The sequence below is a fragment of the Mirounga leonina genome, unplaced genomic scaffold (genome assembly GCF_011800145.1).
Source record: "Mirounga leonina isolate KUSES-001 unplaced genomic scaffold, KU_Mleo_1.0 Mir_99, whole genome shotgun sequence".
NCBI lineage: Eukaryota > Metazoa > Chordata > Mammalia > Carnivora > Phocidae > Mirounga > Mirounga leonina.
Genome location: NW_023270971.1, coordinates 6,489,735 through 6,516,368, shown reverse-complemented (window position 1 = coordinate 6,516,368; position 26,634 = coordinate 6,489,735). Strand labels below are relative to the sequence as shown.

General features: G+C 37.1%; 1 protein-coding gene across 2 annotated transcripts; it reads left to right on the top strand.

The window, feature by feature from the left end:
• Positions 1–23,954, top strand: LOC118006729 (zinc finger protein 300-like). Of its 2 annotated transcripts, XM_034999483.1 has the most exons (5): positions 1–51; positions 644–741; positions 2,015–2,141; positions 2,472–2,582; positions 20,846–23,954. In XM_034999483.1, the coding sequence occupies exons 2-5, from the start codon at positions 652–654 to the stop codon at positions 22,387–22,389; spliced, it is 1,872 nt and encodes a 623-aa protein (XP_034855374.1). In that variant the 5' UTR covers positions 1–51; positions 644–651; the 3' UTR covers positions 22,390–23,954. The 2 variants fall into 2 exon arrangements, with proteins under 2 accessions (XP_034855374.1, XP_034855375.1); XM_034999484.1 differs by lacking the exon at positions 1–51 and having other exon boundaries at positions 470–741; positions 2,472–2,567.
• Positions 23,955–26,634: the final 2,680 nt, after the last annotated feature.

The following is a 26,634-nucleotide window of genomic DNA, read 5'->3' as shown; positions in this document are numbered from 1 at the left end:
AGTGCAGGCTTCTCTGCGTGACCCATCCTGGGACTGAGAAGAATTTACCAGGTATGTATCTTTACGCATTGTAGTATATTCCTGTTTATCAATGGTTCTAACATGACACTCTATATTTTTATATAGACAATTGCACTATTGAATATCAGCAATACAAACAAACAAAAAACATGTTAAAATTAACAAAATCAACAGTTTTAATTTATGAATATTGACTTGGCAAGAGAATTTGCTGAGTTAGGGGAAAATATAAAAGAGCTATTAGGATTTTGCCAGCTGCTTATGTCTAGGGAATATGGGTGCATTCTCGATTTTCTACTTGGTCATTCCTATTCTTTTTGTCAGGGAACTGCTTCATCTGCAGTTAAATCTTACATATATATGTATACATAATTATTGTCTTATGATAGAGTCTTACAGATAGAATTACAAATAGAATTGCTGGTTCAAAAGGGAACAATAAGGTGTTCGTATATCAACAGAAATATCTGCATTCATCCAATTAAAAATACACCTTGTACAAGTTCTATGTGATTATATAGTCACAAGAGGACTTTTTTCACGTGGTACTTACAGACCCTTCTATAAGGATCAAATGACCTTCTACAGGGTGGCCTGTTTTCCTCTTGGTGGTTGTTTCTAGACTGGTAAATGGCTCCTGGAGATTTAGTCTGTCTTTCAGTCCTGATTCCTCAGACTTCTGCTCTTTTGGAAGAGAAGCAGAAAATGACCAAGTCTCACGTGAGTTGCTTGCTTATTTTGTACTTGGTTTCCATATAATCAAATGGAAAAGTGCAGAAAGCTAGAAATTAGAATTAGGGAAAATGTAGAGAGAACAAAGACTTGGAGACGAGTTGCTATGTAATATGTAGATTATGTGGTTTTAAGCCATATAAAACAACTATTATAGTTCATATATATATTTGTTATGTAAATTTTATATAAATATAATGTACATTATATTTACTTTATGTGAGTGTGTAAATTAAAGCGCAAATTTGAAAAAAAAATAAAGCGCAAATTTGTTCGATCTTTTCTAGCAGCCACAGGGGGGAGGTAGAGGACATCATATACATAATTTGGCATTCTCCACAAATAGAAATCAACTGAATTTTCAATGAAAATATTTCTTGACATTAGGACAAAAAGAAATTCATTTTGGGTGATCTTCTATAGATGATATCCTGACCTATACTTCTGCATAAATGTGTCAGATTTTTTGTGGTTGTGTCTTTAAATATTTTTTTTTAGAAGGTAGTTAGCATAATGTTAGAGCTGAACTCCATAAGCATTATTCTTTGGGGAACTAAAGTATAGTTTATCCAGAGATAAAACCTAGATAAGATGGAGTGATGAGTATCTGTTTGTCTCCAAAGTAATTATTTCTCTCAGATAGGCAGTTCTTTACTTAAAATTCAGTGGCAAACACTTGGGAGCACAGGGGTCTCTGATTCTCCATAGCCTTTGCTATGGTCTCAGAGTTTGTGAGGCAACTCCCCAACTGAATGCCAGTTTTGGGTCCATTTTTTTCAATTTATAAAATCATTTTACTATTTTTTGTCCTGGCCTGAATTATTTTAAACGTTTTAAAAAACATAAAAAATAAAATAAAAATTATAAAGTGAAAGGGACCCTAACATTCCCTTTCTCCTGGGATAACCAGTATTAATAATTTGTGATGCTTAGATTTTTCTCCATCTGGAAATTATTGATTCTCTTGTTTTTAAAACATAAAGTCTCAACTTTATTATTTAACTGATTGACTATCCAGTTTTCCCAAAACCGTTTGTTGAATAATTCATTTATTTGAAATGCTGCCTTTATTGAATTCCCATTTGTGATTAAGTCTCTTTTGCTCTTCTGTTCTTTTGATGTGTTTGACTCTTTTTGCTAAAGACAGAATTTTACATCATTTTTCTGAATAGGCATGATGTAGAACTGGGCATATGGTTTGGCATGCTGTGGTAAAAATAAGACTGATCACTTCAGATTGAACAGGAGCATGCTGTTATAGGGTCCATTGTCATTTGAGGATGTGGCCATAGCTTTCACCAAGGAGGAGTGGCAGCAACTGGACCCTGCTCAGAGGACCCTGTACAGAGATGTGATGCTGGAGAACTTCAGCCACCTGGTCTCATTGGGTAAGGATGGCTTCCCCCCATATCACAACATCTTCCAATCCAGTGCCTCTCTCTTCTCCTTTGATCAAGTTGGGTGGGTTCCTGACATATGTAATGACTGACTTTGTGCTCTCTTTTCTCTCTCCAGCAGAAGGTCAGCTGGACAGCTTTATTGTGGGGCTCCTAAAATAGCACCCCCCTTTTTTTTTAAGTAGGGCTTGACTCACGACCCCGAGATCAAGAGCTGAGCTGAGATCAAGAGTCAGACACTTGACCGACTGAGCCACCCAGGTGCCTTTCTTTTTTCTTCAGTGTAGTCAACCCAATTCCTCTCTGATTTCTCTATAATAGGGCATCCAGTGTCCAAACCAGATGTCATCTCCAAGTTGGAACAGGGAGAAGAACCATGGATCATAAAGAGAGACATATCAAATTGGATCTGTCCCGGTAAAAATCTGGCAGGTGGGAGCCAAGGGAAGTGAAATCTCAGTTTCTTTGTTTTTGTTTTTAATTGGCTGGTGGCTGAGATTTATGCTTCCACCCAGATTGGCAGCTCCTATTCCTTCTTGCTCCTGTGCTGAACATGTAGTAAGTATTCAACAACTTGTTAATTAGGTAATAGTGAGCATGAAGAGAAGAAAAATTTCATACTGATTCACTCATATCTTGGTAGATATGATTCAGAATCATATTTTTAGTGCCTTTCTAGAAGAAATTCAAAGGCAATAAAAGTCAGATGCTTTTCAGAACCATAGGTTGTACATGGAAAGACAAGGCATCAAAGTTCATGGCTGTATAAAATTGCACAACCAATATAGTTAATGTTTTAGGAGTTCACTGAAAATTACAGTCTAAAGAGACGTGGCATAACTTAAGAAGGTGTTTTTTCCAAGCATGAACCAGCTACTCTGAAGTATATTTGAAGTGTGGGTTAGGCAGGAGGAGGGTGAAGGCAAGCTCTAGCAATGGATGTGTACAGATTTTTGGAGTTAGGAATCATTATGCCTTTTCTGCAGAAATTTGCTAGGCTTGCCTTCATAAAATACATTTTTTGGGGAATAATGGGATATAAGCATGAATACACAGTGTGACTATGGACAGTAAAGTGCATACTGTACCTATACTCTGAAATATTCTGGTATTATTGTATTTAAACAACTTCGAGGTATAACTCACATGCTTTACAATTCACCCATTCAAAGTTAACAATTCAGTGGTTTTTTTATAGTGTATTCACAGATATGTATAACGATTCCCACAGTCAATTTTAAAACATTTTTATCACCTACGAAAGAAATCCTGTACCCTTTAGCTATCACACCCCTGTTACTCATCTCCCAGCCCTAAGCAACCACTAATCTGCTTTCACTCTCTATTGATTTGCCTACTCTTGATCTTTTATTTAAACGAAATCATATAACATGAGGCCTTTTGTGACTGGCTTCTTTCGGTTAGCACACTGTTTTTGAGGGCCATCCACCTTATAACGTGTATCAGTCCTTCGATTCTTTTTGGCTGAATAATATTACATTGTATGGATATACTACATTGGCTGTCCATTCATCAGTATTTGGCTTGTTTCCACTTTTTCGCAACATGAATAATGCTACTATAAACATTCATATACAAGTTTTTGTGTAAGACCTATGTTTTATTTTTTCTTTGGTATGTACCTAGGAGTGGAATTGCTGGGTCATATAGGAATTTTGTGTTTAACTAAAATGGTCCCTAATGACTATGTTTAGCATATTTTCATCTGCTTGTTGGCCATTATGTATCTTCTTCGGAAAATAATTTGTTGAGATCATTTGTCTATTTTGAGTTGTCTTTTTATTATTGAATTGTAAGAATTCTTTATAGAGATAAAATTCTTATACAGAAGTTATATGGAACTTTTATGTAAAGTTCTTTGTATAGGTAAGGTGTTTTTTATAGAGTTCTTTTGTTCACTGGTACTAATTTTATTATTAATTAGGACAGGCTGGATAACACTATATTACAAATTAACCTCTAAATGCCAGTGCTTTAACACAACAATGTTTGTTTTCTTTTCTTTTTTTTTTTTAAGATTTTATTTATTTATTCATGAGAGACAGGGAGAGAGAGAGAGAGAGGCAGAGGGAGAAGCAGGCTCCCTGCTGAGCAGGGAGCCGGATGCGGGACTTGATCCCAGGACCCTGGGATCTGGACCTAAGCCGAAAGCAGACGCTTAACCGTCTGAGCCACCCAGGCGCCCAACAATGTTTGTTTTCTTTACATGTTGCATATCCAACACAGTTCAGCAGGGGGCATGCTCCACATGGTACCTCAGGAGATCAAATTGAGTGAAGTTAACACTATCTGCAGTCCAGCTTGTCACTGATACAGGGGAAGAGAAATCTGGAGGACTCACATGGCTCTTCTGTGCTTTACCTAGATTGCCAGTTTACTCTAAAAGGATATAACCCAGGAATATCCAGCTGGAGGAGATACATAGGGCAGGGCATGGGGAAAGGGCACAGAGCTTCACGGCCTCTCCAGGTGCACCACTCTCCCGGCACACCTCCATGTGTTCACCAACCTGGAAGCTCCTAGAGTTCTTGTTTGATGTAGGTCTCTTAACCAGACATATGATTTGCAGATACTTATATCCTGCGGGTTGTCTTTTCACTCTCTTGATAGTAGCCTTTGAAGCACCAGATTTTGTAATTTTGATGAAGTCCAGTTTTTCTATTTTTCTTTTGTTACTTGTGCTGTTGGTATATCCAAGAATCTATTGCCAAATCCAAGGTCATGAAGATTTACCCCAAGTTTTTTTTCCTAAAAGTTTTATACTGTTAATGCTCTTACATTTGGGTCTTTGATCCATTTTGAGTTAATTTTTGCACATGGTGTGAAGTTAAGGGTCCAACTTCATTCTTTTGCATGTGGCAATCCATGTGTTCCAGCACCATTTATTTATTTACTTATTTATTCATTTATTTATTTTTATTTTGATTATGACATGTATTTTTGTTTATGCTTATTTATTTTAATACCTATGTAGTCAAATACAGTGTTGTATTAGTTTCAGGTGTACAATATAGCAATTCAGCAATTCCTTGTATTACTCAGTGCTCATCAAGATAAGTGTACTCTTAATCCCCTTCATCTGTTTTACCCGTCCCCTCACCCACTCCCCTCTGGTAAACCTCCATAGTTGTTTGTTCTCTATAGTTAAGTCTGTTTTTTGGTTTCTCTTTTTTTGTTTGTTTTTTCCTTTGTTTGTTTAGTTTCCTAAATTCTACATAGGAGTGAAATCAAATGGTATTTCTCTGACTGGCTTATTTCATTTAGTATTATTCTCTCTAGATCCATACATGTTGTTGCAAATGGCAAGATTTTAGTCTTTCTTATGGCTGAATAATATTCCATTGTGTATATATATACCACATCTTCTTTATACATACATCTGTTGATGGACACTTCCATAATTTGACTATTGTAAATGATGCTGCAGTAAACGTAGGGGTGCATGTATCCCTTTCAATTAGTATTTTTGTATTCCTTGGGTAAATACCCAGTAATGTGATTACTGGATCATAGGGTAGTTCCATTTTTAATTTTTTGAGGAACCCCCATAACGTCTTCCACTGTGGCTGCACCAGTTTGCATTCCCACCAACATGCACAGATGTTCTTTTTCTCCACATCCTCACCAACACTTGTTGTTTCCTGAGCTTTTGATTTCCTGACAGGTGTGAGGTGATATCTCATTGTGGTTTAGATTTGCATTTCCCTGATGATGAGTGATGTTGAGCATGTTTTCCGGTGTCTCTTGGCCATCTGGATGTCTTCTTTGGTGATATGTCTGTTCATGTCTTCTGCCCATTTTTAATTGGATTATTTGATTTTGGGGTATTGAGTTGTATAAGTTTTTTTAATATAGTTTGGATACTAACCCTTTACCGGATATATCATTTGCAAATATCTCCTCCCATTCCGTAGGTTGTCTTTTAGTTTTGGTAGTTGTTTTCTTTTCTGTGCAGAAGCTTTTTATTTTGATGCAGTCCCAGTAGTTTATTTTTGTTTTTTGTTTCCCTTGCCTCAGGAGACACATCTAAAAATGTGTTTTTACAGCTGGTATCAGAGAAATTACTGCCTGTACTCTCTTCTAGGATTTTTATGGTTTCAGGTCTTATATTTAGGTCCTTAATCCATTTGGAGTTTATTTTTGTGTAAGAAAGTGGTCCATTTTCATTCTTTTGCATGTGTCTGTGCAGTTTTCCCATTTCATATTCTTGTCTCCTTTGTTGAAGATTAATTGGCTATAGAATTGTGGGTTTATATCTGGATTCTCTATTCAGTTTTTAAGATCCACTCGTCTGTTTTTGTGCCAGTACCATACTCTTTCGATTACTACAGTTTTGTAATATAACTTGAAGTCTGGAATTGTGATGCCTCCAGTTTTGTTTTTCTTTTTCAAGATTTCTTTGGCTATTTTGGATCTTTTGTGGTTACATACAAATTTTAGGATTGTTTGTTTTAGTTCTGTGAAAAATGCTGTTGGCATTTTGATAGGGATTGCCTTAAATGTGTGGATTGCTTTGGGTAGTATAGACATTTTAACAACATTTGTTCTTCTAATCAATGAGCATGGAATGTCTTTGTGTTATCTTTAGTTTCTTTTATCAGTGTTTTATAGGTTTCAGAATATAGGTCTTTCACCTCTTTGGTTAAGTTTATTCCTAGATATTTTATTATTTTTGGTACAGTTGTAAATGGGGTTGTTTTCTTAATTTTTTTTAGCTGCTTCATTATTAATGTATAGAAATGCAGTGAATTTCTGTACATTGATGTTGTATCCTGTGACCTTATTGAATTCATATATCAGTTCCAACAGTTTTTTGGTGGAATCTTTAGGGTTTTCTATATATAGTATCATGTCATCTGCAAATAGTGCAGGTCTTACTTCTTCCTTACCAATTTGGATGCCTTTTATTTCTTTTTGTCAGATTGCTGTGGCTAGGACTTCCAGTACTATGTTGAATAAAAGTGGATATCCTTGTCTTGTTCCTGACCTTAGGGGAAAAGCTCTCAGTTTTCCCCCATTGAGTATGATGTTAGCTCTGGTTTTTCATGTATGGACTTTATTATGTTGAGGTATGTTCCCTCTAAACCTACTTTGTTGAGGGTTTTTATCATGAATATATGTTAGACTTTGTCAAATGCTTTTTCTGCGCTATTGAAATAATCACTTGGCTTTATCCTTTTTCTTATTGATGGAACATACCAGTTGATTTTTTTTGCAAATATTGAACCACCCTTGCATCCTGGGAATGAATCCCGCTTGATCATGGTGAGTGATTGTTTTAATGTATTGTTGGATTCAGTTTGCTAATATTTTGCTGAGGATTTTCACGTCTGTGTTCATCAGAGATACTGGCCTATAGTTCTCTTTTTTTGTGTGGTGTCTTTATCTGGTTTTAGAATCAGGGTAATGCTGGCGTCATAGAATGAATTTGTTGCACCACCATTTATTGAAGTGATTATTCTTTTCCCATCAAATGGTCTTGATGCCCTTGCCAAAAATCAATTAGTCTTACATGAAAGGGTTTATTTCTAACTGTACTATTCTTTCTATCTGTATATTTGTCTCTATGCCAATCTCTGGACTATTGTTGCTTGTAGTAAGTTTTGAAATTGGGAAATGTCATTCTTCCAACATTGTTTTTCTTTTCCAAGATTGGAAACATTGGCTCTTCAGGAATGAATTTTGGAATAAGCGTATCTATCTCTACAAATAAATATCCTTAGATTCTGACAGGGATTTGTTGAATTTGCCAATCAATTTGAGGAGTATTGCTGTCTTAATAATATTAAATCTTCCAATGAACATGTAATTTTTCCCTTTCATTTAGATTAATTTTTTTTGAAATAGTTTTCAGAGTGTAAGTTTTATAATTGTTAAATTTATTTCTTAGTATTTTATTCTACCTGATGCTATTGTATATGCAGTTGTTTCATTAATTTCATTTTTGGATTGTCCATTGCAAGTGTATGGAAATATGATTGATTTTTGTATATTAGTCTGGTATTCTGCAGACTTACTAATAAACTCATTTATTAGTTCTAATCATTCTTCAGTTGATTTTTTAGGATTTTCTGTATAAATGGTTTTGTCCTCTATAAATTGAGAAATTCAATTGGATGCTTTTTTTTTTTTTTTTTCTTTTTCCTGCCTAAGTACCCTGGCTAGAACCTCCAGTACAATATTGAATAGAATGGTGAGTGGACATCCTTGTCTTATTCCTGATCTTATGGGGAAAAGTCCAGTCTTTCAGTGTTAAGTATGTTAGCTGTAAGTTGTCATGCCCTTTGTCAGGTTGAGGAATTTCTTTTCTATTTCAATTTTGTTCGTGTTTTTATCATGAAAATGTGCTGGAATTTGACAAATGCATTTTCTGCATTTACTGAGATGGTCTGTTTATATGCTATATTATGGAATTTCAGTTAATTTGTTATTGGATAGTAAACCAACCTTACATTCTGGGACAAGTTCCGCTTGGTGATGGTGTATAATTCTTTTTATATATTGCTGGATTTGGTTTGCTACTTGTATTGGATGGGTCTGGAAGATCACCCTTAGGTTTGATGATTTTCTTTCTTTCTTTTTTTTTAAAGATGTTATTTATTTATTTGACAGAGAATGACACAGTGAGAGAAGGAACACAAGCGGGGGGAGTGGGAGAGGGAGAAGCAGGCTTCCTGCGGAGCAGGGAGCCCGATGCAGGGCTCGATCCCAGGACCCTGGGTTCATGACCTGAGCCAAAGGCAGATGCTTAACTGACTGAGCCACCCAGGCGCCCCTGGTTTGCTGATTTTCTAGAAGAGCTCACAAACTTAGAGAAGCTGTTATACTCATGGTTGCGGTTTATTACAGTGATAAGAATTTACCAGTCCAGGTCTGGACTTTTTTTGTGGGAAGATTTTTATTTATAAGTTTCTTCCTTTTTTTTTAAAGATTTTATTTATTTATTTGACAGAGAGAGACACAGCGAGAGAGGGAACAGGGGGTGGGAGACGGAGAAACAGGCTTCCTGCAGAGCAGGGAGCCCAATGCGGGGCTCAGTCCCAGGACCCTGGGATCATGACCTGAGCTGAAGGCAGATGCTTAACAACTGAGCCACCCAGGCACCCCTATAAGTTTCTTTCCTTGATGTGAATCTATTCAAGTTATCTTTTGTCTTGAGTCAGTTCTGGTAATTGTGTCTTTAAAGCAATTTTTTTTATGTCATTCAAGTTGTCAAATTCATTGGTATAAAATGTTTCATGATAATCCTCTATTGTTCTTTTATGTCTGTAGGGTCTAGTCTAGAGGTATTCTGTCCTTCATGCTGATATTGCTACTTTATGCCAGCTCTCTTTTTTCTCATTGTTACCTAAAACATATTAATTTTATTAGTTTTTTTCAAATAATCAGTTTCTTATTTCATTGATTTTTCTCTATTGTTTGTTCATTTTCTATTTCATTGACTTCCACTCTGATCTTTACTTTTCCTGTCTTCCACTTATTTGGGGTTTAATTTGTTCTTTTTCTAGCTTCTTAAGGTGGAAGCTCAGATTATTAATTTGAGACCTGTTTTTTTTTTTAATTTTTTAAAGATTTTATTTATTTATTTGAGAGAGAGAGAATGAGAGACAGAGAGCATGAGAGGGAGGAGGGTCAGAGAGAGAAGCAGACTCCCTGCCAAGCAGGGAGCCCGATGCGGGACTCGATCCTGGGACTCCAGGATCATGACCTGAGCCGAAGGCAGTCGCTTAACCAACTGAGCCACTCAGGCGCCCCTAGACCTGTTTTGTTTTCTAACATGAGCATTTACATACAGGTGATTCTCATCTTGTATGGTAGTAAGGGACCATAAAAATTACCAAAGAAGTCAGAACTTTGCAAAGTAATCTTCATAATCAATGGAAAAAAATTACAGTTGTTTTGTGACCTTTAAACTTTTTTGTGAAAACATTAAAAAACCATCTCACCGTTGGTTATAGCTCTATAGAAAAATGAAAATATAGCAAAATGAATATTTACTACCTTGCAAGTAAAAACATTGACAGCATTGAAAATGTGGGTTTTTTTTTCAACAATCCTATATAGTTTGAGCAGTGTCTACCTTCTTATCATTGTATAACTTACGATAGGAAGTGAGCCTGTTTTCTATGTCTTTCTGAATTATCAAACTCTTTTTTTTTTTTTTAAGATTTTATTTATTTATTTGACAGAGAGAGAGATAGCGAGAGCAGGAACACAAGCAGGGGGAGTGAGAGAGGGAGAAGCAGGCTTCCTGCCAAGCAGGGAGCCTGATATGGGGCTCGATCCCAGGACCCTGGGACCATGACCTGAGCCGAAGGCAGATGCTTAACGACTGAGCCACCCAGGCGCCCCTATCAAACTCTTTTCTAAGGTTGAATCAGCTACCAACATTTTACCCTTTGTGTTTTCAGTGTTGTGAAATATGTCCAAGATACTGTGAGGATTTTTCGTCAGGGTCGTTTTCTCTGTAATATATTTATTCTTTTCATCATGACCCAAGAATTTTTGTCAGTAAGTTTTGCCTTCACTGAGTTCTTCTGGCTATCTACCTAAAGTGTCATGAATAGTGGCAATGCCAAAGCTATCTTCAAACCACATCCAATGTTGTTAGTGTTGTTTCTTTGCTGCATTTTCATCTTTGCAGGCCACTTCCCTCTTCCGGCTGTCCATTTTTGTAAAATGCCATGTGGGTTTATCAATGGGAGACAAGGAGGAAACACACCTATACACTTTGCACTCTGTATATATATTGGATAACAGATGTGCAGTTAAAACTCAGTGACAGACTTTGAAGTAAGGGAAATGATTGGGTACAGATCATGATGTGTATCTGTTATTTGCATAGTGATTTGTGGACTTTAAGTGCTGGCAGTGAAATTTGTACTTTATGCTATTAGTCACAAATAGTATACTGTGGTAATTAAAATGTTAACTGTGTTGTTGCCAGACTGGTGTTATGTACTAAACTGTGCTAACTGAAATTCATGCATATCAAAATTACTCAAAATGAGGACTACCTATATATAATTTGTCCTCTTAAGTACTGCTTTGACTTTGTTTCAAATTTTGACATATTGTTTTCATTTTCATTCAATTCAACTTATTTTCTATTATTGGACTTTTTAACATACAGGTTATTTACACATATGTTGTTTTCCAAATATTTGCGGGAATTTTCAAGATCTTATTGTTATTTATTTCTAATTTCATTATGGTTGTAGAATATATTCTGTATAATTTCTGTCCTCATAAAATTATTGCAGCTTGTTTTGAAGCCCAATATGTAGTCTATTCTGATGTTTGATTCACGTGTTCTTGAAATGTGTGTTCTGTTGTTGTGGGGTATCTATAGATGTTAGGTCAGGTTCGTTGATACTTACTGATTTTTTTTTTTTTTTTGTCTACTTGTTTTAGAAATCTTTGTGAGAGGGATGTTGAAATTTCTGGACATAATTACTAATTTGTTTTTCCTTTCATTTTTGTTAGTTTTGGTTTGTGTGTTGTGGGCATCTGTGGTTAGGCACAGATACATTTATAATTGTTGTATCTTCTTACAATTCTCCTTTCACAATTTTGAAATATACTTCTCTGTTTCTAATAGTATTTGTTATCTTGAAGTCTATATTATCTAATATTAATATAGCTACTTCACCCCTCTTGTGCTTACAGTTTGCATGATTTTTCCCCCATCCTTTTATTTTCAGCATATTTGTCTTTGAATTTAAAGTGAATTTCTTATAGACAATGTATAGTTGATTCTTACTGTTTTATCTAGTCTGACAGTTTCTGATTGGAGTATTATTCCATTCCCAGTTAATGTAATTATTGATTTGTTTTGATTTATTTTTGCCATTTTGCTATTTGTTTTCTATTTGCTTAATCTCTCTTTAGGTCCTTTTTCTTTTCCTGTCTTTTATGTTGAAAGAACTTTTTTTAGCATACCATCTTAATTTCCTTGTTGAATTTTTCTTCTTAGTTCTGTCTCTCTATGTGTGTGATATTGCTGTGGGGATTACAGTATGATATTTAGCTTCTTATAACCTAATGCACATTAATACTGCTTTATTTTTCTGGCAAAACATAGAAATTTTGTGCTAGCATAGTTCCATTTTCTACTCTCCCTGACTATCCTGTGCTGCTTTGTTCTTTTAATCATGTGTGTTACACTTACGTTTGTGATAAATTTGACAATGTGTTATTTTTGCTTTATTGTTTTTTTAATTTTATTATGTTATGTTAGTCACCATACAGTACATCATTAGTTTTTGATATGGTGTTCCACAATCCATTGTTTTCGTATAACACCCAGTGCTCCATGCAGTACGTGCCCTCCTTAATACCCATCACCAGGCTAACCCATCCCCCCACCCCACCCCCAAAACCCTGTGTGTTTCTCAGAGTCCATAGTCTCTCATGGTTCATCTCTCCCTCCGATTCCCCCCCCTTCATTTTTCCCTTCCTTCTCCTAATGTCCTCCATGCTATTCCTTATGTTCCACAAATAAGTGAAACCATATGATAATTGACTTTCTCTGCTTGACTTATTTTACTTAGCATAATCTCCTCCAGTCCCATCCATGTTGGTGTAAAAGTAGGGTATTCATCCTTTCTGATGGCTGAGTAATATTCCATTGGATATATGGACCACATCTTCTTTATCCATTCATCTGGTGAAGGGCATCTCGGCTCTTTCCACAGTTTGGCTATTGCGGACATTGCTGCTATGAACATTGGGTGCATATGGCCCTTCTTTTCACTACATCTGTGTCTTTGGGGTAAATATCCAGGAGTGCAATTGCTGGGTCATAGGGTAGCTCTATTTTTAAATTTTTGAGGCACTTCCACACTGTTTTCCAAAGTGCATGCACCAACTTGCATTCCCACCAGCAGTGCAAGAGGGTTCCCCTTTCTCCACAACCTCTCCAACATTTGTTGTTTCTTTCCCTGTCCATTTTTGCCATTCTAACTGGTGTAAGGTGGTATCTTAATGTGGTTTTGATTTGAATTTCCCTGATGGCCAATGATGATGAACATTTTTTCATGTTTCTGTTAGCCATTTGAATGTCTTCTTCAGAGAAGTGTCTTTTCATGTCTTCTGCCCATTTTTTGACTTGATTATTTGTTTTTTGGGGTGTTCAGTTTGAGAAGTTCTTTATAGATCTTGGATACCAGCCCTTTATCTGTAGTGTCATTTGCAAATATCTTCTCCCATTCTGTGGGTTGCCTCTTTGTTTTGTTGACTGTTTCCTTTGCTGTGCAGAAGCTTTTTATCTTGATGAAGTCCCAAAAGTTCATTTCTGTCTTTGTTTTACTAGCCTTTGGAGATGTATCTTGAAAGAATTTGCTGTGGCTGATGTCAAAGAGATTACTGCCTATGTTCTCCTCTAGGATTTTGATGGATTCCTGTTTCACATTGAGGTCTTTCATCCACTTTGAGTTTATCTTTGTGAATGGTGTTAGAGAATGGCCGAGTTTCATTCTTCTGCATGTGGCTGTTCAATTTTCCCAGCACCATTTATTGAAGAGACTGTCTTTTTTCCATTGCATGTTTTTTCCTGCTTTGTCAAAGGTTATTTGACCACAGAGTTGAGGGTCCATATCTGGGTTCTCTATTCTGTTCCATTGGTCTATATGTCTGTTTTTGTGCCAGTACCATGCTGTCTTGGTGATCACCGCTTTGTAATATAGCTTAAAATCGGGCAACGTGATGCCTCCAAGCTTTGTTTTTCTTTTTCAACATTTCCTTGGCGATTCGGGGTCTTTTCTGATTCCATACAAATTTTAGGATTGTTTGTTCCAGCACTTTGAAAAATGTCATTGGAATTTTGATCGGGATGGCATTGAAGGTATAGATTGCTCTGGGTAGCATAGACATTTTAACAATGTTTATTCTTTTGATCCATGAGGATGGAATATTTTTCCATCTTTTTCTGTCTTCTTCAATTTCTTTCATGAGTGTTCTGTAGTTCCTAGAGTATAGATCCTTCACCTCTTTGGTTAGGTTTATTCCAAGGTATCTTATGGTTTTTGGTACTATTGTAAATGGAATCGTTCCTCTAATTTCTCTTTCTACAGTTGCGTTGTTAGTGTATAAGAAAGCAACTGATTTCTGTGCATTGATTTTGTATCCTGCCACATTACTGAATTGCTGGATGAGTTCTAGTAATTTGGGGTGGAGTCTTTTGGGTTTTCCACATAAAGTTTCATGTCATCTGCGAAAAGAAAGAGTTTAACTTCTTCTTTGCCAATTTGAATACCTTTTATTTCTTTTTGTTGTCTGATTGCTGTTGCTAGGACTTCTAGTACTATGTTGAACAATAGTGGTAAGAGTGGGCATCCTTGACGTGTTCCTGATCTTAAGGGAGAGGCTCTCAGCTTTTCCCCATTGAGGATGATATTCGCTGTGGGTTTTTCATAGATGGATTTTATGAACTTGAGGAATGTTCCCTCTATCCCTATGCTCTGAAGAGTTTTAATCAGGAAAGGATGTTGTATTTTGTCAAATGCTTTTCTGCATCAATTGAGAGGACCATATGGTTCTTCTCCCTCCTTTTATTAACGTGTTCTATCACATTGATTGATTTGCGAATGTTGAACCACCATTGCATCCCGGGGATAAATCCCACTTGGTCGTGGTGGATGATCCTTTTAATGTATTGTTGGATCCTATTAGCTAGGATTTTGTTGAGGATTTTGGAATCCATATTCATCAGGGATATCGGTCTGAAATTCTCCTTTTTGATGGGGTCTTTGCCTGATTTGGAGATTAGGGTAATGCTGGCCTCATAGAATGAGTTTGGAAGTTTTCCTTCTGTTTCTGTTTTTTGAAACAGCTTCAGGAGCATAGGTATTACTTCTTCTTTGAATGTTTGGTAGAATTCCCCAGGGAATTCATCAGGCCCTGGACTCTTGTTTTTTGGGAGGTTTTTGATCACTGCTTCAGTCTTGTTACTGGTTATTGGCCTATTCAGGTTGTCAATTTCTTCCTGTTTCAGTCTTGGCAGCTTATAGGTTTCCAGGAAGGCATCCATTTCATCCAGATTGCTCAGTTTTTTGGCATATAGTTGTTGATAATAATTTCTTTTTTTTTTTTCCAAAGATTTTTTATTTATTTATTTGAGAGAGAGCACATGAGAGGGGGGAGGGTCGGGAGGGTCAGAGGGAGAAGCAGACTCCCTGCCGAGCAGGGAGCCGGACGCGGGACTCGATCCAGGGACTCCAGGATCATGACCTGAGCCGAAGGCATTTGCTTAACCAACTGAGCCACCCAGGCGCCCCAATAATTTCTAATAATTGTTTCTATTTCCTTGGTGTTAGTCGTGATCTCTCCCTTTTCATTCATAATTTAATTAATTTGGGTCCTTTCTCTTTTCTTTTGGATAGCTGGTCAGTGGTTTATCGATCTTATTAATTCTTTCAGAGAACCAACTTCTAGTTTCGTTGATCTGATCTACTGTGTTTCTGGTTTCTAATTCATTGATCTCTGGTCTAATCTTAATTATTTCTCTTCTAATGCATGGCTTAGGCATCGTTTGTTGCTTTTTCTCTAGTTCTTTAAGGTGTAGAGTTAGTTGGTGAATTTGGGATTTTTCTATTTTTTTTGAGTGAGGCTTGGATGGCTCTGTATTTCCCCCTTAGGACCGCCTTTGCAGTATCCCATAGGTTTTGGACCAATGTGTTTTTGTTCTCATTGATTTCCATGAATTGTTTAAGTTCTTCTTTGATTTCCTGGTTGACCCAAACATTCTTGAGCAGGGTGGTCTTTAGCTTCCAAGTGTTTGAATTTCTGCCAAATTTTTTCTTATGATTGAGTTCCAGTTTTAAAACATTGTGGTCTGAGAATATGCGGGAAATAATCTCAATCTTTTGGAATCGGTTGAGACCTGATTTGTGACCCAGTATGTGGTCTATTCTGGAGAAAGTTCCATGTGTGCTCGAGAAGAATGAGTATTCTGTTGTTTTAGGGTGGAATGTTCTGTATATATCTATGAGGTCCATCTGGTCCAGTGTATCATTCAAAGCTCTTGTTTCCTTGTTGATTTTCTGCTTAGATGATCTGTCCATTGCTGAGAGTGGAGTATTGAGGTCTCCTACAATTAACATATTGTTATCAATATGACTCTTTATTTTGGTTAACAGTTGGCTTATGTAGATGGCTGCTCCCATGTTGGGGGCATAGATATTTACAATTGTTAGATCTTCTTGTTGGATAGACCCTTTAAGAATGATATAGTGTCCTTCTGTGTCTCTAACTACAGACTTTAGTTTAAAATCTAATTTGTCTGATATAAGGATTGCTACCCCAGCTTTCTTTTGAGGTCCGCTGGCATGGAAGATGGATCTCCATCCCTTCACTTTCAGTCTGGATGTATCTTTAGGTTCAAAATGAGTCTCTTGTAGACAGCATATGGATGGGTCCTGTCTTTTTATCCAGTCTGCAACCCTGTGCCGTTTTATGGGAGCATTTAGGCCGTTCACGTTGAGAGTGATTATTGAAAGATATGAATGAATTGTCATCATGTTGCCTGTGAAGACATTGTTTTTATAGATTGTCCCTGTAAATTTCTGTTGTAGATCACTCTTGGGGTCCTTCTCCTTTTATAGAACCCCGCTTAATATTTCTTGCAGGGCCGGCTTAGTGGTCACATATTCTTTCAGTTTCTGCCAGTCTTGGAAGCTCTGCATCTCTCCATCCATTCTAAATGACAGCCTTGCCAGATAAAGTATTCTTGGCTGCATGTTCTTCTCGTTTAGTACCCTGAATATGTCTTGCCAGGCCTTTCTGGCTTGCCAGGTCTCTGTGGATAGGTCTGACATTATATGATGTTCCTCCCTCTGTATGTAAGGAATCTCTTCCCCCTAACTGCCCTTAAGATGGTTTCCTTGGTTCTAAGATTTGCGAGTTTTACTATTACATGCCAGGGTGTTGGCCTGTTTTCCTGATCTTGGGACGGGTCCTCTCTGCCTCTAGGACGCGAATGTTTCTTTCATTCCCCAGATTAGGGAAGTTCTCAGCTACGATTTGCTCAAATACATCTTCTAGTCCTCTCTCTCTCTCTCCACTCCCTCCGGAATTCCAATTATTCTGACATTGGAACACTTCATGCATGGTGTCACTTATTTCTCTGATTCTATTTTCAGGGATTCTGAGTTGTTTTTCCCTGGCCTCCTCTTTTCCCTTATTATCTGTTAAATTGTCTTCCAGGTCGCTTATTCATTCTTCTGCCTCACTTACCCTAGCTGTTAGATTATCTAGATTGGATTGGATCTCATTGATAGCATTTTTAAGTTCTGCCAATTCAGCTTTCATTTCTGCCCTTAGAGACTCTATGTTGTCATTAATTGAATTCACCGTTGTAGCTATTGTCTTCACAATTGCTAGCCTGAATTCCATCTCAGACATCTTGGTTATATCTGCATCCATTTGTAAATCTGTGGCATAAGTCATATTTTCTATGACTTCTACATATTTTCTATTTTGGGGGTTCCTCCTCCTTGTCATTCTGTTGATGGGTGGTTGAGGGAATGTATAGAGTCCAAATTATTGACCACAACCTAAGCAAGATGCACCTGTTTTATAGGTACCTTAGGGTTGCTGGCCTCTTGTTTTCCCAGCCTGTCTTCTGGGGGAGGGTCCTGCCATGCTGTTAGTCAGGCAACCCTGTTAGGGCAGAGTTGCCCTGCCCCTCTGTGGCCAGGGTTGGGCTCAGTGGGAATCATTTTTGGGGGGCTTTTGTTCTCTGGTGGCTTTCCCTGGCAGCTTTCTGCGTCTCTTCTGAGAGTCAGAGCAGAAGAGACCATTTCCAGCCCTCTGCCTCAGAGCAGAGAGATCGCAGTCTGTTCTTCAGTGAGCTCTCCAGGCCACACTGTCTCCGTTTCTGTCCGTGCTGCTATAAACTGCAGCGTCCTGGGTTGTGCGCCCCTCCTCTGTGCTCCCAGTCCTGCCTCCAGGTTGGGGCACGTCTCTGCCCTTTGTGCTTCTAAAACTGCCAGCTGCTCCCAGTTCGCACGCATGTGACCCTGCCGCTCCAGGTTTCCGCCCTGGGGGCTGCCCTAAAGTCCTTTCCCCGCCACTACCAGTCTGCAAGTCTGTGCCCCGTCCCCAGTGCGCGAGGCTGTTGCTCACCGGTGGTGTAGGATCCCCACGGACAGGCTCCCTCCCACTGCCATTTATCCTCCAATATCTGCCCGTGGAATCATGGCTCCCCACTTGGTCCCTCAAAACCAACCTCCTGCAATATTCTATTTGTAGAGATCCAGATCTTCTTACATCTCAGGCTGATTTCATGGGTGCTCAGAGTGGTCTGGTAGATATCCAGCTCAATTCCGGACCAGTTGAAATAGGGTCCCCTACTCCTCCGTCATCTTTTCTTCTTTATTTGTGCTTTAAAAAGCTTTTTACAGAAAAGAAAAAGAGAAAAGGCAGACATATTTAAATTCCTTATATTTACCTACACACTTAAAAAAATTGTTAGTGTCCTTTGGATTTAAGTTATCTTCTGGTACTATTTTGTCAGACAGAGAGATTTTCTTTTGTATATTTTGTAAATCAGTTCTGCTAGCAAATATTTTTGTTTATCCGCAAATGCTTTTATTTTGCCATGTTTAAAGGAGTTTCACTGGATATAGAATTCTTGGTTGACAGGTTGCTTTCTTTTAGTATTTTGAATATGTCATTCCAGTGTTTCCTGGCCTCAGCGTTTTTGTGTTGAAACTCAGCTGGCAGTACTATGCTTCTCCTATGCATGATGTGTCATTTTTTTTTCTTACTGCTTTTAAGTTTTTTCTCTCCATTTCTCAGCAGTTTGATTTTGATGTGGCTAGTTATCCAGGTATCCTGCCTGTACTTTATGGAGTTTCTTGGATATGTAAATTAACATTTCTCACCAAATAGGGTGATTTTAAAGACATTTTTCTTTTCTTTTTTCTTTTTTCTTTTTTTTGCCTTTTTCTCTCCCCTGTTTCTACCACTCCAGTTACACATGTACTGGATGGAATGCCTATTATTACACCACAGATCTCTGAATTTTTGTTTATTTTTTTATAATCCTTTTTTCTTTTTGTTCTTTGGGTTAGTTAATTTTTAGTGATATCTCAAATTTACTGATTCTGATCTTGCTTTCTGCTTTCTCAAATCTAATAAGCCCATCTGGTGAAATTTTAATTTTAGCCTTAGACTTTCCATTTGGTTCATTTATGTTTTAACTTACACAAAATTAATGTTGTTTTTTTTTTTAAGATTTTATTTATTTGCGAGAGAGAGAATGAGAGACAGCATGAGAGGGAGGAGGGTCAGAGGGAGAAGCAGACTCCCTGCTGAGCAGGGAGCCCGATGCAGGAATCGATCCCGGGACTCCAGGATCATGACCTGAGCCGAAGGCAGTCGCTTAACCAACTGAGCCACCCAGGCGCCCCTTACTTACACAAAATTAATGTTAAGCATAGAGTAAGTTAACTACTACCACAATCATGATACAAAAAAGTTCTAATACTCAAGATTTCCTCTTTCTGTCTCCATATAGTCAAACTAGTTCCTTTATATACTTTTTTCTCTTTTAAAATTACATATTTATGCACTCATTGCCTAGCAGTCTTTTCCTTTGAGTTAATATGTTTATAATAGCTTCTTTGGGAATCTTTGTTTACAAAATACAGCATTTGTACCCACGTAGAGCTACTTTCTATTAACTGATTTTATTCCTTAGTTTAGGTCACAGTTTTCTGTTTCTTTATATGTCTAGTAATTTTTGGTTGAAAATTCTACATTATAGATGATATGTTGTAGTCTGGATTCTTCTGATCTTCCAAGCGTTTCTTTTCTGTCTTAGAGGCATTTAATTTGCTTGGGCTTATACTGTGACATCTATCTCTCCCATAGAGTGTCATTGCTGATGTCTCTGGTTTTTGTTTGTTTGTTTAAGTCTGGCTCTCTAAGAGACTCCCCTTCACCTGGATAAAGTAGAGGTGAGCTAGTGATTTGGACAGAGGTTGTAGTAGACATCAGAAGCCAGTGTGGCTTTCACTCTTTGCTGCCTGAGTCGTGTATGTGTCAGAACACTTTAAAAGTATAGCAAATTTGCAAGACTCTCCAAACTTTCAATCACTGCTAGGCTCTCTAGGATATCTTTGCACAAATATTTTAGTGGTGAGGTGGGAGTATAGGGAGAGTTTATCATCTCAACCTTTCTATGACTCTTTTGCTTCCAAATTCCCATTAAGTTTTTAGCTGCTTTACTAACAGCATTAAGTTGTATCCTGTGGATTAGTGTTTTAATGCCCATAACTAGGGGTGGGAGATGGGAAAACCTTAGGAAAGAATGCCACAAGCTCCCCATTCTTACCTAATGAAGTAGAAGTTTTGGGTGAGTAAGCATTTTTCAGCTTATTACCTCCCATTGGTAGTTTTTCAGTGCCCTAAATTAGTTTTTGCTTTTTAATCATTTTATTTTTGTACTTGTTTTTTGGGGAGGAGAATTCTTCAACTACCTCATGCCACCACTGTTGGAAGTAAAGTCCATCTTTAGGTACTCATGTGATAAATTTACACGTTTCAAATGGCCCGTTGCCCTCCCAATTCTCTGTCTCCTGGACCATCATGTATCATCCATTTGTTTTTAACCTCTTTTGTCCTCTACTAAATCTTTTTATCTGTTTGATTTTTTTTTATTCTTTCAGAGAGGGAGACTAGACTTGAAAATCCTCAATTGGACATACTTGAAGGTGTTTCCTTCCATAAGGAGATATTGGAAGGTGTAACAAGAGATCATTCATTGTACTCCATTTTTAAGGTATGGCAGGATGATGACCAGCTGGAGAGAGATCAGGAAAATGAAGACAGACTTCTCAGGCAAGTCATGGCCATCAAAAACAAAACAGTTGTTGAAGAATCAGGCTATTCATATAAGGCATTAGGAAAAATGTTTCATGACTACACAGACCTAGATGCTTCAGGACAAGGACGGTATACACGTGACTCATTTGAAAAGAGCTTGGAACCGAATATAAACTTATTCAGTTGTTACAGGGGTTATGCAAAAAGAAACACTGGTGAGCATTTTAGATGTGGGAATACACTTATTTCTTCCTATTCTAAGCATGAAGAAATTCATAATGGAGTGAAACACTGTGAAGATAGTCAGTGTGGAAAGATTATCAGCAATAAACAATCTCTTATTCAATATGTGAATGTTGAAAGTGGAGAGAAGACCTGTTTGTGCATTGAATGTGGAAAATCTTTTCTAAAAAAGTCACAACTCATAATACATCAAAGAATTCATACTGGAGAGAAACCATATGATTGTGGTGCATGTGGGAAAGCCTTCAGTGAGAAGTCACATCTCATTGTACATCAGAGAACTCACACTGGGGAAAAACCTTATGAATGTTCTGAATGTGGAAAAGCTTTCTCTCAGAAATCGTCCCTCATTATACATCAGAGAGTACATTCTGGGGAAAAACCGTATGAATGTAATGACTGTGGGAAAGCCTTCTCCCAGAAATCACCCCTCATTATACATCAGAGAATTCACACTGGAGAGAAACCTTATGAATGTAATCAGTGTGGGAAGGCCTTCTCCCAGAAGTCACAGCTGATTATACATCATAGAGCTCATACTGGAGAGAAGCCATATGAATGTACTGTATGTGGGAAAGCCTTCTGTGAGAAGTCCCACCTCATTATCCATAAAAGAATTCACACTGGGGAGAAACCATACAAATGTGCTCAGTGCGAAGAAGCCTTCAGCAGGAAGTCAGAACTCATTATACATCAGATAATTCATACTGGGGAGAAACCTTATGAATGTACTGAATGTGGGAAGACCTTCTCCCGGAAGTCACAGCTCATCATACATCAGAGAACGCATACTGGAGAGAAACCCTATAAATGCAGTGAATGCGGAAAAGCCTTCTGTCAGCAGTCACATCTCATTGGACATCAGAGAATTCACACAGGAGAAAAACCTTATGTATGCAGTGAATGTGGGAAAGCCTTCTCTCAGAAGTCCCACCTCCCAGGGCATCAGCGCATTCATACAGGAGAGAAACCTTACATATGTGCTGAATGTGGAAAGGCCTTTTCCCAGAAGTCAGACCTTGTTGTACATCGGAGAATTCATACTGGGGAGAAACCCTACCAATGTACTGTATGTGGGAAAGCATTCATTCAAAAGTCACAACTCACTGTACACCAGAGAATTCATGCAGTGGTAAAATCATAAGAATGGACTAAGCACAGAAAAGTCTTCAGTATCTGCTCAAGCCTTAATAAGTAACACAAAACCCATGAATTTCAATGAGTTTGGGGGCATCTTTACTGATAAAATTTTACAAGTGAAATAAACTTCCTAATGGATGTAATTTTTTTATCAGATAGTACAGACATCTCAGTTACATAAATAATGGGCATTTTCACTATGGCATGTAAAACTTTTGAGATTGTGAACTGAATAATTAATATATCAAGTTACATATATATAGTTTATTTTGAAGTTATGTATTTATGGTTATGTTACATAGAAAGAATTGGACATGTGATAATATTGTTATTGTTAACTTAGCATAATTATAGCTGTGCAGTAATTCCCTGTAGAGGACATGAAGAAAGCTTGAGTCAAAAGATGCCATGACCTAGAAACGGTGCCTGGGGGAAGGATTTGATTGTTACTCCTAAGGGTATCTGTAAAATTATTCTTGTAGATAGATGGAAAGATGGGTTGATGAGGTCCAATAAATGGGGTATCTTTGTTTTATTTCAAGAATATAAGTTGATCTGTGTCAGTGGATGGACCCAGGATCTTGGAATTGACACTTCTTGCTATTTTCTTTCTTTTACTCCTCCCCTTTAGGAACTTGGTGTGATGAAAAGACATAGATGGCCATGGGTTTTAATGCTTATTCCAGTACTCACCGATTGTGTAACTTGTGTAACTCACCGATTGTGTAGCCTTTTTTCATCCACAGTATCTGTTCCCTGATCTATATATAAAATTCTGGCAGAGACATGTTTTTAGCTCATATTTATCCCCTTTATCTTCCCTTTCTGTTCTTTTGAAGGAGGTTGCTAATACCCAGATGTACACCTTTAAACTTGATTTGCATTCCAGACACTGTGTTTCTGATTCTCCTGAATTCCTTTTCTATCTTTTTTCCATTAACACTGCCTTGTGTCTGGTGGCCTAATTCATACGTTATGGAGACCTCACTTTTTATTTTGCAAATACATGTACGTTGTGGTGCTTGCACATAAAGACCGTGTATGATACCATCACAGATCCTGTTTTACCCTTTCCCAAAAGCACCAGTTCTTTTTCCTGAGAATTGAGTGGCCCTCAGAGGAAAATCCATAGGGAATGTGGAAGACATGCCTGGGATAGCCTACATGGGCAGGTATGAATCCCACCTGCTATCTCTAAAATGTTTCTGTATTCTTCGTTGTGGGCCCAACTCTTCTCTGTAAGAATCTTTAGGAAAGCATCTTGATGGGGAGAAGTCATATGTAGCAGGGATATAGTGACCTGTGTGGCTAAATATGGTTTCTGCCAGAAAGTTCCTACTTGATTCCTTCATATGTCCTGCTTAGCTGACCATTTCTCTGCAGGGCCCCAGTGTTTACTCTGAGAAGTAAGACTCTGTATGGGAACCTCTGCAGAGGACATAGCGTACCTCATAAAGATATGCAAATGTGTGTGAGAAAATTCTTTGTGTCATTGTAAACAGTTATTGATACTGGCTATAATTGGCCATTTGGATCCGGGAAATAAAACCTTCAGGCATGTACCATGGAGTGATCTGTTTTGAGAGGTCTTGATGGAAATTGGCCCTACCTGGCCCTTATGGAAGGCAGCTATGCTAACCACTATACCACCAACGCCTACCTGGCCCTTATGGAAGCATGGGAAAATCAGGATCTCAGGAACATACAGAAATGTGAGAAGGAAATGATAATATAATAACACTTACAGAAATATGTAAGGAAAATAAAGACTCAAGAGTTCTTATCTTCTCATGGGCCTTCCATTTTGCCTTTTTACCTTCCAGGAAACCTCACTGATCTGATCATGACATAATATGTACTATATATTACCATAAAATATAGCAAAATTTAATACTTATTGGTGTATAGAAAATTATCCCTCTAAAGTCTGGAAAAAAGATAATGCCCATTCTCACCAGTTTTATTCAACATTGCATTGAAAGACCTAATCAGGAAAATCAGGCAAGAAAAAATTGGTGTAATTGATTAGAAAGCAATAAAACATTATTTATTGATAAAATTATATGCATAGAAGATGAAAATGTATAGGTTAATTATTAGAAATAGAAAGTAGCAATGTTTCTGTATATAAAGTTTTTAAAAATAAAGTTTATGCAATAGATATAAAATGAAAATTTAAAGGTATCAGTTACAGTGGCATGAAAAATACATCATGTCTAGAAAACGTGTATTTCCAGTACTATGTTGAATAGAAGTGGCAAGAATGGACATCCTTGCATTGTTCCTGATATTAGAGGAAAAGCTTTCTTCACCACTGATTATGATGTTAGCTCTGAGCATGCCATATGTTGCCTTCATTATGTGGAAGAACATTCTTTCTGTGACTCATTTATTGAGAATTTTTATCATGAAAGGATGTTGAATTTTTGACAAATAATTTTTCTGCAAAATGTTGAGATGATTTTTTTATCCTTTATTCTGTTAATGTGGTGATTACCTCTATCAATTTGTATATGTTAAAACATCCTTGCATCCCAGGTATAAATCACATGATCATGGTGTATGACCCTTTAAATGTGCTGTTGAATTCTGTGTGCTTATATTTTGTTGAGAATTTTGCATTTATATTCATCAAAAATGTTGGGCTTTTCTTGTAGTGCCCTTATCTGGCTTTCGTGTCAGAGTAATGCTGGCCTTGTAAAATGAGTTTGGGAGTGTTCCCTTCTTCAGTTTTTTTGACGAGTTTAAGTAGGATTGTTGTTAATTCTTTAAATATTTGGTGGAATTCACCAGTGAAACTATCTGATCCTGGGCTTTTCTTTGTTGAGATGTTTTTGATTACTGATTCAGTCTCTTACTCATTATTGGTCTGTTAAGATTTTCTATGAATGGTTCAGTCTCATATGTTGTATGTTTCTAGGAATTTACTTCTTGGTTATGCAATTTGTTGGCATAATTGTTCTAAGTGACATTATGCTCTGTAGTATTTCTGTGTTATCAGTTGTCTCCTCTTTCATTTCTAATTGTACTTGAGTCTTCTCTCCTTTTTTCTTAGTGTGACTAATGGTGTGTTAATTTTGCTTTTCAGAAAACCAGCTTTTAGTTTTGTTGATCTTTTCTATTGTTTCTCTGCTCTCTATTTCATTTGTTTCTGCTCTGACTCCATTATTTCCTTTCTTCTGCTAATTTTTGGCTTAATCTTTTCTTCTTTTTCTATGTCTTTGAGGTGTAAAGTTGGTTGTTTGAGATCTTTGCTTCTTAATGTAGGTATTTATCACTATAAACTGCCTGCTTAGAACTGCTTTTGCTACATCCAATAGGTTTTAGTAAATTGTGTTTCCATTTTCATTTGCTTCAAGATATTTGTAAAATATCTTGGTTCAGGTATGTGTTAAATTTCCACATATTTGTGAGTTTCCAGTTTTCTTTGTTATTTTCTAGTTTCATACCATTGTGGTCAGAAAACATACTTGGTATGTTTATTCAGAGTCCCTTGAGATTACATATGAATTTTAGGATGGATTTTTCTATTTCTGCAAAAAATTAAAAAAATGCCATTGGGTGGGATTTTGATAAAAATTTTGTTGTGTCTGTAGATCACATTGGGTGATGTTTACATCTTAAATGTATTAAGTTTTCCAATCTGAATATGCGGTTTCTTTCAATTTGTGTGTTTTGTTTCTTTCAGCTGTGTTTGTAATTTTCCAGTGTACAAGTCTTGTCTCCTTTGTTAAGTTTATTCCTGTGTATTTTATTAATAATTGGAATTATTAATTTCTGTATTAGATTCTTCCATGTTAGTGTATAGGAACGAAGCAGATTTTAGTGTGTTGATTTTGTATCCTGCGGCCTTACTGAATTCATTTATCAGATCTTTTGTTTTGTAGAATCTTTAGAGTTTCTGTATATAAGATATCATCTGAGAACAGCTAATTTTTCTTTTCTGTTTTGGATGACTTTTGTGTCTTTTTCTTGCCTAATGGCTTTGGCTATGACTTTCAGTGCTATGTTGAATATAAGTGGCAAAAGCAGGCATTCTTGTCTTGTTTCTGATCTTAGAGATAAAGTTTCATTATTTTACCGTTGAGTATGTTAACTCTGGGCTTTTTATGTATGGCCCTTATTTTCTTTCGATTTGTACTTTTTGAATGTTTTATTTAATCATGAAAGTGTGTTGAATTTTGTCAAGTGCTTTTTCTGAACCAGTTGAGGTGATCCTGTGGTTTTCATTCATTCTATTCATGTACCA

Excerpts from the sequence above, each read along its gene's own strand:
- LOC118006729 (XM_034999483.1), top strand. The coding sequence starts at position 652 with ATGGCTCCTGGAGATTTAGTCTGTCTTTCAGTCCTGATTCCTCAGACT. Across the intron at positions 742-2,014 it reads AGAAAATGACCAAGTCTCAC|GGTCCATTGTCATTTGAGGA; the intron begins GTGAGTTGCTTG and ends ATGCTGTTATAG. Across the intron at positions 2,583-20,845 it reads TCCCGGTAAAAATCTGGCAG|AGAGGGAGACTAGACTTGAA; the intron begins GTGGGAGCCAAG and ends TTATTCTTTCAG.